The sequence below is a fragment of the Antechinus flavipes genome, chromosome X (genome assembly GCF_016432865.1).
Source record: "Antechinus flavipes isolate AdamAnt ecotype Samford, QLD, Australia chromosome X, AdamAnt_v2, whole genome shotgun sequence".
Classification (NCBI taxonomy): Eukaryota; Metazoa; Chordata; class Mammalia; order Dasyuromorphia; family Dasyuridae; genus Antechinus; species Antechinus flavipes.
The window spans coordinates 84362572-84376442 of record NC_067404.1 but is presented as its reverse complement, the minus strand read 5'-3'; the positions used below and the strand labels follow the sequence as shown (position 1 = coordinate 84376442).

Below are 13871 nucleotides of genomic sequence, written 5' to 3'. Positions count from 1 at the left end.
GAGACCGAGGCTGGGAGTATATAGGTTCATTCACTAAGAAATATAACAGAATATAATACAATAACATAACCTAATATATATAATAGACAGTAAGGTGGTACTGCAGGGCAGAGAGAACCAGGCTGGGTGTATATAGGTTCATTTACCAAGAAATATAACAGAATATAATACAATAACATAATATAATATATATAATAGACAGTAAGGTGGTACTGGAGGGCAGAAAGAACCAGGCTGGGTGTATATAGGTTCATTTACCAAGAAATATAACAGAATATAATACAATAACATAATCTAATATATATAATGGACAGTAAGGTGGTACTGCAGGGCAGAGAGACCCAGGCTGCGAGTATATAGGTTCATTTACCAAGAAATATAACAGAATATAATACAATAACATAGTATAATATATATAATAGATAGTAAGGTGGTACTGCAGGGCCTAGAGATCCAGGCTCGGCGTATATAGGTTCATTTACCAAGAAATATAACAGAATATAATACAATAACATAGTATAATATATATAATAGACAGTAAGGTGGTACTGCAGGGCAGAGAGCCCCTGGCTGGGAGTATATAGGTTCATTTACCAAGAAATATAACAGAATATAATACAATAACATAATCTAATATATATAATAGACAGTAAGGTGGTACTGCAGGGCAGAGAGCCCCAGGCTGGGCGTATATAGGTTCATTCACCAAGAAATATAACAGAATATAATACAATAACCTAATATAATATATATAATAGGCAGTAAGGTGGTACTGCAGGGCATAGAGACCCTGGCTGGGAGTATATTGGTTCATTTACCAAGAAATATAACAGAATATAATACAATAACATAATATAATATATATAATAGACAGTAAGGTGGTACTGCAGGGCATAGAGACCCAGGCTGGGAGTATATAGGTTCATTTACCAAGAAATATAACAGAATATAATACAATAACATAGTATAATATATATAATAGACAGTAAGGTGGTACTGCAGGGCAGAGAGACCGAGGCTGGGAGTATATAGGTTCATTTACCAAGAAATATAACAGAATATAATACAATAACATAATATAATATATAATAGACAGTAAGGTGGTACTGCAGGGCAGAGAGACGCAGGCTGGGAGTATATAGGTTCATTCACCAAGAAATATAACAGAATATAATACAATAACATAATCTAATATATATAATAGGCAGTTAGGGGGTACTAAAAGGCAGAGATCCCCAGCCTGGCAATATATAGCTTCAATTACCAAGAAATAGAACAGAATTTAACACCATTACATAATTTAACATAATAAAATATAAATACTAGACAGTTAGGGGGAACTACAGGGCAGAGAGAAACAGGCTGGCAGTATATAGGTTCATTTACCAAGAAATATAACACAATATAATACCATACCATAATATAATATACATAATAGGCAGCCAGAAACAGGCTGGGAGTATATAGGTTCGGTTGCAAAGAAATATAACAGCATATAACACAATATATATATAAGGATATAATATAACATAATACATATACTAGACAGTTATGTGTTACTACAGGACCGAGAGCCCCAGCTTGGGAGTATATAAGTTCATTTAGCAAGAAATATAAGAGAATATAACATCATAACATAATATATATGAGACAGTTATGGGGTACCATAAAGCAGAGAGCCCCAGGCTGAGAGCATATAGGTTCAGTTACAACAAAATATAACAGAATATAATACAATAACATAATCTAATATATATAATAGACAGTATGGTGGTACTGCAGGGCAGAGAGACCCAGGCTGGGAGTATATAGGTTCATTCACCAAGAAATATAACAGAATATAATACAATAACATAGTATAATATATATAATAGACAGTAAGGTGGTACTGCAGGGCAGAGAGCCCCAGGCTGGGAGTATATAGGTTCATTTACCAAGAAGTATAACAGAATATAATACAATAACATAGTATAATATATATAATAGACAGTAAGGTGGTACTGCAGGGCAGAGAGACCCAGGCTGGGAGTATATAGGTTCATTTACCAAGAAGTATAACAGAATATAATACAATAACATAGTATAATATATATAATAGACAGTAAGGTGGTACTACAGGGCAGAGAGACCCAAGCTGGGAGTATATAGGTTCATTTACCAAGAAATATAACAGAATATAACACCATTACGTAATGTAAAGTAATATTATATATATAATAGAGGTTAGGAAGTACTACAGGACAGAGAGAAACAGGCTGGGGGTATAGAGGTTCATTTACCAAGAAATATAACACAACATAACACCATAACATAAAATAATATATATAATAGACAATTAGGGGGTACTACAGGGCAGAAGGCCTCAGGTTGGGAATATATAGGTTCAATTACAAAGAAATATAACAGAACATAACGCCATAAAATAATATAATATATATAATGAAAAGACAGTTAAAAAGTACTGCAGGGCAGAGAGACCCAGGCTGGGAGTATATAGGTTCATTTACCAAGAAATAGAATATAATACAATAACATAATCTAATATATATAATAGACAGTAAGGTGGTACTGCAGGGCAGAGAGACCCAGGCTGGGAGTATATAGGTTCATTTAGCAAGAAGTATAACAGAATATAATACAATAACATAGTATAATATATAATAGACAGTAAGGTGGTACTGCAGGGCAGAGAGACCTAGGCTGGGAGTATATAGGTTCATTTACCAAGAAATATAACAGAATATAATACAATAACATAGTATAATATATATAATAGACAGTAAGGTGGTACTGCAGGGCAGAGAGACCCAGGCTGGGAGTATATAGGTTCATTTACCAAGAAATATAACAGAATATAATACAATAACATAATCTAATATATATAATAGACAGTAAGGTGGTACTGCAGGGCAGAGAGCCCCAGGCTGGGCGTATATAGGTTCATTCACCAAGAAATATAACAGAATATAATACAATAACCTAATATAATATATATAATAGGCAGTAAGGTGGTACTGCAGGGCATAGAGACCCTGGCTGGGAGTATATTGGTTCATTTACCAAGAAATATAACAGAATATAATACAATAACATAATCTAATATATATAATAGACAGTAAGGTGGTACTGCAGGGCAGAGAGACCTAGGCTGGGAGTATATAGGTTCATTTACCAAGAAATATAACAGAATATAATACAATAACATAATATAATATATAATAGACAGTAAGGTGGTACTGCAGGGCAGAGAGACCCAGGCTGGGAGTATATAGGTTCATTTACCAAGAAATATAACAGAATATAATACAATAACATAATCTAATATATATAATAGACAGTAAGGTGGTACTGCAGGGCAGAGAGCCCCAGGCTGGGCGTATATAGGTTCATTCACCAAGAAATATAACAGAATATAATACAATAACCTAATATAATATATATAATAGGCAGTAAGGTGGTACTGCAGGGCATAGAGACCCTGGCTGGGAGTATATTGGTTCATTTACCAAGAAATATAACAGAATATAATACAATAACATAATATAATATATATAATAGACAGTAAGGTGGTACTGCAGGGCAGAGAGCCCCAGGCTGGGAGTATATAGGTTCATTTACCAAGAAATATAACAGAATATAATACAATAACATAGTATAATATATATAATAGACAGTAAGGTGGTACTGCAGGGCAGAGAGACCCAGGCTGGGAGTATATAGGTTCATTTACCAAGAAATATGACAGAATATAATACAATAACATAATATATATATATATAATAGACATAAGGTGGTACTGCAGGGCAGAGAGCCCCAGGCTGGGCGTATATAGGTTCATTCACCAAGAAATATAACAGAATATAATACAATAACCTAATATAATATATATAATAGGCAGTAAGGTGGTACTGCAGGCATAGAGACCCTGGCTGGGAGTATATTGGTTCATTTACCAAGAAATATAACAGAATATAATACAAAACATAATCTAATATATATAATAGACAGTAAGGTGGTACTGCAGGGCAGAGAGACCTAGGCTGGGAGTATATAGGTTCATTTACCAAGAAATATAACAGAATATAATACAATAACATAATATAATATATATATAGACAGTAAGGTGGTACTGCAGGGCAGAGAGACCCAGGCTGGGAGTATATAGTTCATTTACCAAGAAATATAACAGAATATAAACAGAATATAATACAATAACATAATCTAATATATATAATAGACATAAGGTGGTACTGCAGGCAGAGAGCCCCAGGCTGGCGTATATAGGTTCATTCACCAAGAAATATAACAGAATATAATACAATAACCTAATATAATATATATAATAGGCAGTAAGGTGGTACTGCAGGCATAGAGACCCTGGCTGGGAGTATATTGGTTCATTTACCAAGAAATATAACAGAATATAATACAATAACATAGTATAATATATATAATAGACAGTAAGGTGGTACTGCAGGGCAGAGAGCCCCAGGCTGGAGTATATAGGTTCATTTACCAAGAAATATAACAGAATATAACACCATAACATAACATAATATAATATATATTTAAGAGACAGTTAGGAGGTACTCACGTGCAGAAAGCACTAGGCTGGCATTATATACGTTCAGTTACAAATAAATGCAAAAGAATATATCACATACCATAATATAACATATATAATAGGCAGTTATGGGGTACTACAGGGCAGAGAGCCACACCCTGGGAGTATGTAAGTTCAGTTGCAAAGAAATATAGCAGCATATAACACCATAACATAACATAATATATATACCAGAGATTTATGTGTTACTACAGGGCCGAGAGCCCCAGCTTGGGGGTATATAGGTTCATTTAGTAAGAAATATAAGAGCATATAACATCATAACATAATATAATATAATTTTGCTTAATATAAGTTATTATATATACATTTATATTTATATTTGATAGTTAGGGGGTACTACGGGGTAGAGCCCCAACCTGGCAGTATATAGCTTCAATTACCAAGAAATGTTACAGAATGTAACACCATATCACATTATAACATATATAATAAATTTATATCGATATAATAGTGGGTACTACAATGTAGAGAGCACCAGGCTAGGAGTATATAAGTTTAATTGAAAGAAATATAACAGAATATAACACAGTAACATAATATAACAGATGTAATAGACAATTAGTGTATACTACAGTGCCGAGAGCCCCAGCCTAGGAGAATATAGGTTCTATTGCCAAGAAATAGAACAGAATATAACACCATACCATAATATAACATAATATAATATATATTTAAGAGACAGTTAGGAGGTACTACAGGGTAGAGAGCCTTAGGCTGGAACTATATTGGTTCAATTACAAAGAAATATATCTGAATATAACACCATAACATAATTTCATATAATATATATAACAAAGAGGAGGTACTCGAGTGCAGAAAGCACTAGGCTGGCAGCATATAGGTTCAATTACAAAGAAATAGAACAGAATATAACACCATAACATAATATAATATAATTTTAGTTAATATAATTTATTTTAACATATATACGAGATAGTTAGGACTAGTGTAGTGCAGAGACTACCAGGTTAGGAATATATATATTCAATTAGAAAAAAACCTAACAATAAAACACCAGAACAGGACAGAATATAATTTAATATAATTTATATAAGAAGCAGTTAGGAGGTACTCACGTGCAGAAAGCACTAGGCTGGCATTATATACGTTCAGTTACAAAGAAATAGAACAGAACAGAACACCATAACATAATGTAATATAATATCCTATATATAATAGACCGTTAGGCCATACTACAGGGCAGAGAGCTCCAGGCTGGAAGTATGTAAGTTTGATTACAAAGAAAAATAACCGAATGCAACACCATAACATAACATAACTTAATATAATATGTATAATAGACTGTTATGTGGTAATACAGTGCAGGGAACATCAGGCTGTGAATATATAAGTTCAATTTGAAAGACATATAACAGAATTGAACACCATAACATAATATAATATGTATATAAGAGACTGGAAGTACTACAGTGCAGAGAGACTCAGGCCGGTAGTATTTAAGTTCAGTTAAAAAGAAATAGAATCAAGCACCATAACATAACAGAATATAATTTAATATTATATATAAAATTTACAGCTAGGTGGTACTTCAAGTGACGGAGCATGAACCTGGGTGGATATAATTTCTGTAAGAAAGAAATAGAAGAAATAGAACACCATAACAAAATATAATATTTATAATAGCCTTTTCGGGGGTAATTCAATTCAGAGAGTACTACGCTGGTAGTATATGAGTTCAATTGGAAAGAAATGTAACAGAATAGAACACCAGAATGGAACAGAACATTATAATATCAAATATTAAAGAGACTGTTAGCAGGTACTAGAGTGCAGAAAGCACCAGGCTGGGAGGATAGAAGTTCAATTGGAAAAAATAAAACACAATAAAACACCATAACATCATATAATATAAAATATAAAAGAGACAATTAGAAGTTACTGTAGGGCAGAGAGCTCCAGGCTGGGAGGATAGGAGTTCAATTGGAAAGAAATAGAATAGAATAGAACACCATAACATAATACGATATATGTAATAGACAGTTAGGGGGTACTACAGTACAGAGAGTACCAAGCTGGGAGCATAGAAGTTCAATTAGAAAGAAATAAAACAACATAACAAAATAACCTTAGATAATATAAAATCTTATGATATACCATAAAATAATATATATAATAGAACGTTCGGACTACTATAGTGCAGAGAGCATCAGGCTGGGAGTAGATAAGTTCTATTACAAAGAAATAGAAGAAATAGAAAACCACAGCATAACATAATTTAATATTATATTTATAACTGACTGGTGGTACTATAGCGTACAGAGCGTCAACCTGGGAGTAGATAAGTTCAACTAGAAAGAAATAAAACAAAATAAAACACCAGACCAGAACAGAACGCAATATAATATAACAAAATCAAAAAGAGACAGTTAGAAGGTACTGCAATGCAGAGAGGACTTAGCTGGGAGGATATAAGTTCAATTAGAAAAATATATTTAATAGAACACCATAACATAATATAATATAGATATAATAGAGAGTTAGGTAATACTATAGGGCACAGAGGACCAGGCTGGGAGGATATAAGTTCAATTAGAAAAAAATATAGCACAATAAAACACCATAACATAACATAATATAATATAACATAATTTAATGTAATATATATAATAGGCAGGTGGTACTACGGTATATAGAATACCAGGCTGGGATTAAATAAGTTTCATTCCAATGAAATATAGCAGAATAGAGCACCATAACATAACATCATATATATAAAATATCCAGTTAGGAGGTATTACAGGGCACAGAGCACCAGGCTGCGAGTATATAAGTTCAATTAGAAAAATAACACAATATTACACCAGAATATAACATAACATAACATAACATAACATAACATACATAGGTGAATATCTCTCTGTGTGTGTGTGTGTGTGTGTTTGTGTGTGTATACACACACACTTATGTATACTTATATACTCCAAGCCTGGTTGTCTGTGCTCTGTAGTACCCCCAACTGTCTATTATATATATTGTATTTTATTATAATATATTATATCACACAACTTGGTTCTCACTGACCAGCAGACCTAGGACTATCCGAAGGTGAGAGGACTTTAGAATCGCTAACAGATTGTTGGAACAAAAGCACTCCGAGGTCAGAGGGCCTCTGGATCCCTAATATATCTTCCCTAACTAACGTCTAAGGAAGAAATATCATGTTCCTAAGCCAGAAGACTTTTACAATCTTTGAGGGACAGATTGTTAGAACTATAGCACTCGAAGGTCGAAGGGAACCTCCTTACTGCTGTTTCCCCTAGAAGCTATACTTCTTCAGGGTGACAGAGCCAGACAGTGAGAAATGACTGAACAATAGCCTAAGTAGTTGAGGAATATTCGATGTTTGTGGCTGAGGTGTGCCAGTATAATTAAAATGACCATCATTCCAAAGTATTTGATGCTATGCCAATCAAATTACGATAGGAATACTTAATAGAATTTGATGAAACCATGACACCATTTATTTGGAAAAACAAAAGCTCTGGACTTGTAGGGAAATGACAAAACGAGACCCTAGAGAAAAAGGGGAGACCACTTCTAGACCTCAAACTATTATAAAGCAGCAATCATATCCATCTGGTATTGGCTAAAAAATAGAGAGGTAGATCAACGGAACAGAGTAGATAAGGGAAAATCAGAAACAATGGAACTCAAAAACCCAGGGTTTGATAAAGTGGAAAACATAAATTCTAGGAAAGTGTCAAAAAACTGCCGGGAAAAGACTAAAGCAGTCTGGCAGAAATGAGGCTTAAACTATCACCTGACACTAGTGGGGTCCAACACATGGGCTACATGCCACGGCACTCCCGGTACAGCCAGCCCCAGATTCAAAATCATAGCAAACTAGTTAACAAAACAAAAATGCAACACGACCTAGACATTATCAATATGTGGTTCTCTAAGTCCATCTGTGGTCCTCAGGGGAGTTTACGGACAGCTTCGTGGTCCCCGTTTGTCTTTGAATTTGACACTACTGCCTCATGCCATCTTCCCCCAAATCTTTGAAATGGATGTGCAACCTTCACATTCATGGTCAGACTAAAAAACGAGCAGCTCCTAGGTCTCCCCTGGCTCTGGGTAGATGTGTCCCCAACCAAAGAGACGGGGATAAAATACACGTAAAATAGGCAATTTTGTGTACTTTAAGCTGAAAAAGTTCTGGAAAAGCAACATTAGTGTGTCAAGGGTAAGGAGGGACGTGTTTGAATGGGAAAACATTTTTGTATCAAATCTCCTCGATAAAAATTGAGAGACAAGGCACATAATAATGAATAAATTAGACCGGTCATTCCCCAGAGGAGATGAACAGTTTTCAAAAAAAACCCTGCAAAATATTCACAACCACAAGGAAGAGAAAAAGGAAGAGAAAGAAAGAAGGAAAGAGCAGGAAAGAAAAGGAGAGAGGGGAGAGAGACAGAGAGAAAGAAGAAGGAAAGAAAAATGGAAAATGTATGAGTTAGGAAGATTGTTTTCTTTTAAACTGAGGTTGGAGATGGGCAGGGAAGAAAAGCAATGCTTATTAATTGAAAAGTCACATAAAAGAAGAAAAAACTCTGTGAATTATAATCAAGGCTAGACTTGATCTTAGTCATTAGTCTAATGCCAAATTTTGTGAAAAAAGTAATATGGAGAAAAGGACTCCCATATGCACATTTTTAACAAGCTGTGGAGTTACTTGACTAAGTAATACAGTGAATGGTTTTGCTTTCCCCTCTAGTCCAGTGACCACTGTGGGGGGAGGGAGGAGAGACTGTGCAAGGTACAGGCAAGGGCTCTCAGTGATGCTTCTTGCTACTTGACCCCTGGACCCGGCTTCCTGGGCTGGGGCTGGCCACACACCTGAGCTACTTGGAATTTCCATTGGTCTGGAAACGATTCTACACTGGCATCACTTGGCGGGATTGGAACTCTATATTTTAGGTCAGCTCGAATCCCTCCAAGCCGAGCATTTCCAAGATAAACAGGGGCAGCTGGAGGTAGAGCCGTCTTTAGAGCTCTCTAGGATCATTCAGTGTCATACACTTGCTAACAAGTCATTTTAGCATCAGATTTGTCAGTTTCCTCAGTTTTGTCAGTTTCCTCAGTTGTGTTTGGTATCCTGAAAAATTGGGTATCCTGAAAGCTCCTTGCTCTCTGATTGTTATGAGGATCCTATTTGTAAAGCACCCTGCACTTAAAGTGAGCTAGTTCTGATTAGAAATTAAATGGAGAGAATGATCAGTTTCGATAGAATTGCTAAATACGATAGAAATTAAATGCCGGGAAGCCGACAGAAATTATGTGCCTCGGTGAGGGCCGTCAAAGGACCAGGGACCCTCGAGACCATCTGGTCTAACCCCCCCCCCCATTTTACAGAAAAGAAAACCAACGCCTAGAGTGGGCAGGAGGGCATGCCCCAAACCACAAAGGTTTAGACTCTTTGATCTACTGCTTGCTAGCAGACATGGGCATTTTTCGCATCGTAGACCCCTTGGGCAGCACTCTCCCAAAGCAGCTTATGGACCTCTCAGACTAATATGCTTTGCAAGACATAAAATAAAATATCCAGGATCATGGAAAAAAAAAACAATTCTATTGACAGTTATCAAAAGATAAAGTTTTTGGACGCCTTAGTTCCCCTACTCGAGACTATTTCTTAGGGACTCACAAATGGAGGTTCTCAGAATCACAGAATATGGAAACTGGATGGGGCTCGAGAAACCACCCGAGAAGCCCCTCCCTTTTTATGCGATATACCCGAGACCTAGAGAAGGTATGGTGGCTAAGGAGTAGGAGAGGATTGATTCAAATACAGGTCCTTTGGCTCCAAATATGATAGCTTTCTCCTTTCAGCAAGCCGTGGGGCACATTTTGGTCTAAGTTGTCAGAAAGTTAAATTGGAAAGAGTGCTTAGAGAGGATCTGGGATTTGCTGGGGGTATTTTTCAAGAGGGGGAAGCTGAGGCACGGGAAGAGGAGGGGGCCGGCCGGGATAACACAGCCGGGATGTCACGAGTCTCAAATTTGAACCTAAATAGCACCAGACCTTGAGTAACCTTCCCAGGCCGCACCCCTTTCAGTAGCTTCTGGAACTAGCGTTTGGCGTTCTCTTTTGTTACATTGTTCCAAAGTGGGGGCTTGGGGGCGGCACCCGCATTTATACGCCTGCGCCGGCGTCCCCGGCCCGCTCAGACCGTTGGTGAGAGCGGTGAGGCAGCACCTTCTTGGCGGAGCTCTGAGCCGGGGAGTGTGCGCCCACCACGCCGAGCCTAAGTCTCTGAGCCTCGAGCTCCTCGGCTGCTCTTCCAGGCCACGTGTAGTGGCTCGGGCCGGTCTGGGCTCCAGCTCATTCCAGATCCAGGTCTGCTCGCTTCCAGCTCCGGCTGTTCCAGTTCCAGTGGTTCCAGTTCCAGCGGTTCCAGTTCCAGCGGTTCCAGTTCCAGCGGTTCCAGCTCCAGGCGGGTCCAGATCCAGTGCTTCCAGATCCTGTGGTTCCAGGTCGGCTCGTTCCAGCTCGAGTTCCGGTGGTTCCAGGTCCAGATCCAGTGGTTCCAGATCCGGTGGTTCCCTATCCAGCCAGCCCTCCCTAGAGCCCAGCTGCTGAGCGATGGCTTTCTCCAAGCCTGAGTGTAAGAAAATGCCCATCCTGCCCACCATCCAGGAGGGGGAACGGGTACTCACCTTCCACGGGCCCATAATCCGGGAGGCCGAGTGCATCCGTGTGGCCATAGAAAATAGGCAGGTCCAGTATTTGGTGCGCTACAAGCTCGAGAGCGGCTCGGGGATGAGCCGCTTCTTGTCTGGAGGCAGGGCCTATCCCTACGCCACTCCCATGCCGCCCCCCCCCTCCCCGGGGCCCACCACCTCCGGTAGCATCAGCAAAGGTTCTGAGGATGGCGCCTGCAAAAGTCACGAGGGTAGCCTGGGAGAGACCAGCCCCGGCAGCGGGGCCGAGGCCGGCACTGAGGCCAAGGTCGAGGTCGGCGCCGTGGCTGGGGTCGAGGCCGGGGCCGGGGTCGATGCCGGGGCCAGCACCGAGGCCGAGGCCGGGGCCGGGGCCAGCTCCGAGGCCGGGGCCGGGGCCGGGGCCAGCACCGAGGCCGGGGCCGGGGCCAGTGCCGAGGCCGGGGCCAGCACCGAGGCCGGGGCCGGGGCCAGCGCCGGCACCACTAGTGCCGGCTTCGCCGTGCCTGGCTGTAGCGCTGCGAGCGCTTTTTTCAGTATTCGAGAGCAGCGTGCCCCCGTGACCACCTGGTCTTACGAGTGGATCCCTGAGAGCCGTGTGTTGCGCTACAGTGCGGCCGGGAGGGATAGTGATAGCGACGACTCCTCCTCGGCCTCCTCTGAAACCTGTAGCCGGGCCTCTGACCCCGGGGAGGGCAGCAGCCACTGCAGCAGAGAGGGAGGGGCCGAGGGGCCCAAAGACAGGGAGGGCGAGAAGGCCCTGGCCGTGGTCGGCCCTGTGCCCGAAAAGAAATATATCAAAAGGCGGGAGGTCAAGGTGACCCTGCCCAATGCCCTGAAGCCCCTGCTCGTTAAAGATTGGGAGCTGGTGATCCACAGCAAAAAGCTCTTCATTCTTCCGGCCCGGAAGAATGTTGACGAGATCCTGGCCGAGTACGCCCTCCTGCAGCAGAATTCGGGGGTGCTCACCAAGCGCTACGCCGTGCAGGAGCTGGTGGCCGGCATCAAAGAGTATTTCAACGTGATGTTGGGTACTCAGCTGCTCTATAAGTTTGAGCGGCCCCAATACAACGACATCGTAGCCAGCCACCCCACCCTGCGCATGTCCCAGATCTACGGGGGGGCCCATCTGCTGCGCCTCTTTGTGCAGCTCGGCTCGATGCTGGCCTACACGGCCCTGGATGACAGCAGCCTCAACCTGCTGCTGGGCCACATGCACGATTTCCTCAAGTACCTAGCCAGCAACACCTCGGTGCTCTTCAGTGCGGAGGACTACGAGTCCGCCAGCGCCGAGTACCTCGAGAGGGTCGAGTGAGCGGCCGCCGGCCGTGCCGGCACGCCAGGTTGCCTGCTCCGGCAGCCTTCGTTCAGTCTCGGGCGTGCTCGTTTTTTTTGAGATTGTTATTTTTTGATTTTGAATTTTTTGGTTACATGCGGGCGGGAAAGGCCGCCGGCGGGCCCCACGTGGGGAAACCGCAAGGGGGAGGGGATGGCGGGAAAAGAGAAAGCGGGAGGGGGGAGGGGAGGGCGGCTCTTTACTGGCCAAACTCCTGGGTGGGTGGGGTGGGCGGTTAGTGATAAGATATTAGAGAATACATTGTATAGGGTTTAGTAGATCCCCTCATTACTTTAGAGGGATTTAGCGTCATAATGGTTCGAGCGTTCTGTAACATCTGCCGGATTCATGTGGGGGAGGGGGGGCTTGAAGTCCCCGCCATCTTGTTTCCGTGCTGGGAGACCCAAGACCACCGCCTGTACCGGTGACGCTAAAGACCCTGAATCCTTGAGACTTTGCTTTCCTTTTGTGAAACGATTGACCGAATGAGCAAAGCCAAAGCCGTGCGCCCACGGCTGTCGTGCTCCGAGAGAAGCGACCCCGAGAAGCTGACCTCCATCTTCCTTCGCCAGCTCCAGAAGAACCTGAAGCACCTGGGACTTGGTGCGACTTCTCAGTGACTGGCTCACTGACGCCCAAGACTGCCCGTTTCCGTCCGTTAGGCGTGTACGCTGTAATAGACGGAACCATCTTAGAACCATCTTGGAACCTCGGGGCACGCGATGCTTTGCTTACATTCTGTGATATTGATGTTTTTCTTTACTGTTTAATCTTCAGGGACCGAAAGAACTTTGAAATACTTGTGACCTTATCTCATTCAATGCCCGGGAACTCGAATCTTACTTTTGTTGTCCAAAGACCTTGATGTACCTGCTCTTAATTTTGAACGTCCTGGGACTATTATGTTAATGTTTAGAGATTTAAAACCTTAATTTCCAAAGCCAAAGATTTCCCAGGCTACTTCTTTCCCCCTCCCGCCCCAGGTTTTTAATGTAATCCTTAAGGCTGGACCCCCCAATCTAACGATTTCCCAGCTCACTCCTTTTCTTCTCCCCTGCATTTTGTTGAAATCCAGCCTTAAGGTTCTCCCTGCGCCGGGTGCCCCTTTCTTTCTGTGCCCCATGTTAAGTGATAGAAGAAAAGTGTTAGATTTGACAAAGGTACTTATGTTCCGGGAAGCTCTTGGCGAGTTATTCCGCGAGTTTCAAAAGTAAATGGCTTTATA

The 13871-nt window shown here is 41.1% G+C and overlaps 1 protein-coding gene across 1 annotated transcript; it reads left to right on the top strand.

Annotated features, from left to right (window-relative positions):
• Positions 1-10839: 10839 nt before the first annotated feature.
• On the top strand, positions 10840-12766 carry LOC127543173 (mortality factor 4-like protein 1). Its single transcript, XM_051969189.1, has one exon. It carries the CDS (start codon positions 11234-11236, stop codon positions 12623-12625), a length of 1392 nt encoding a protein of 463 aa, XP_051825149.1. The 5' UTR covers positions 10840-11233; the 3' UTR covers positions 12626-12766.
• Positions 12767-13871: the final 1105 nt, after the last annotated feature.

What these genes read in the sequence shown, in the direction of transcription:
- LOC127543173 (XM_051969189.1), top strand. Translation starts at nt 11,234, where the DNA reads ATGGCTTTCTCCAAGCCTGAGTGTAAGAAAATGCCCATCCTGCCCACC.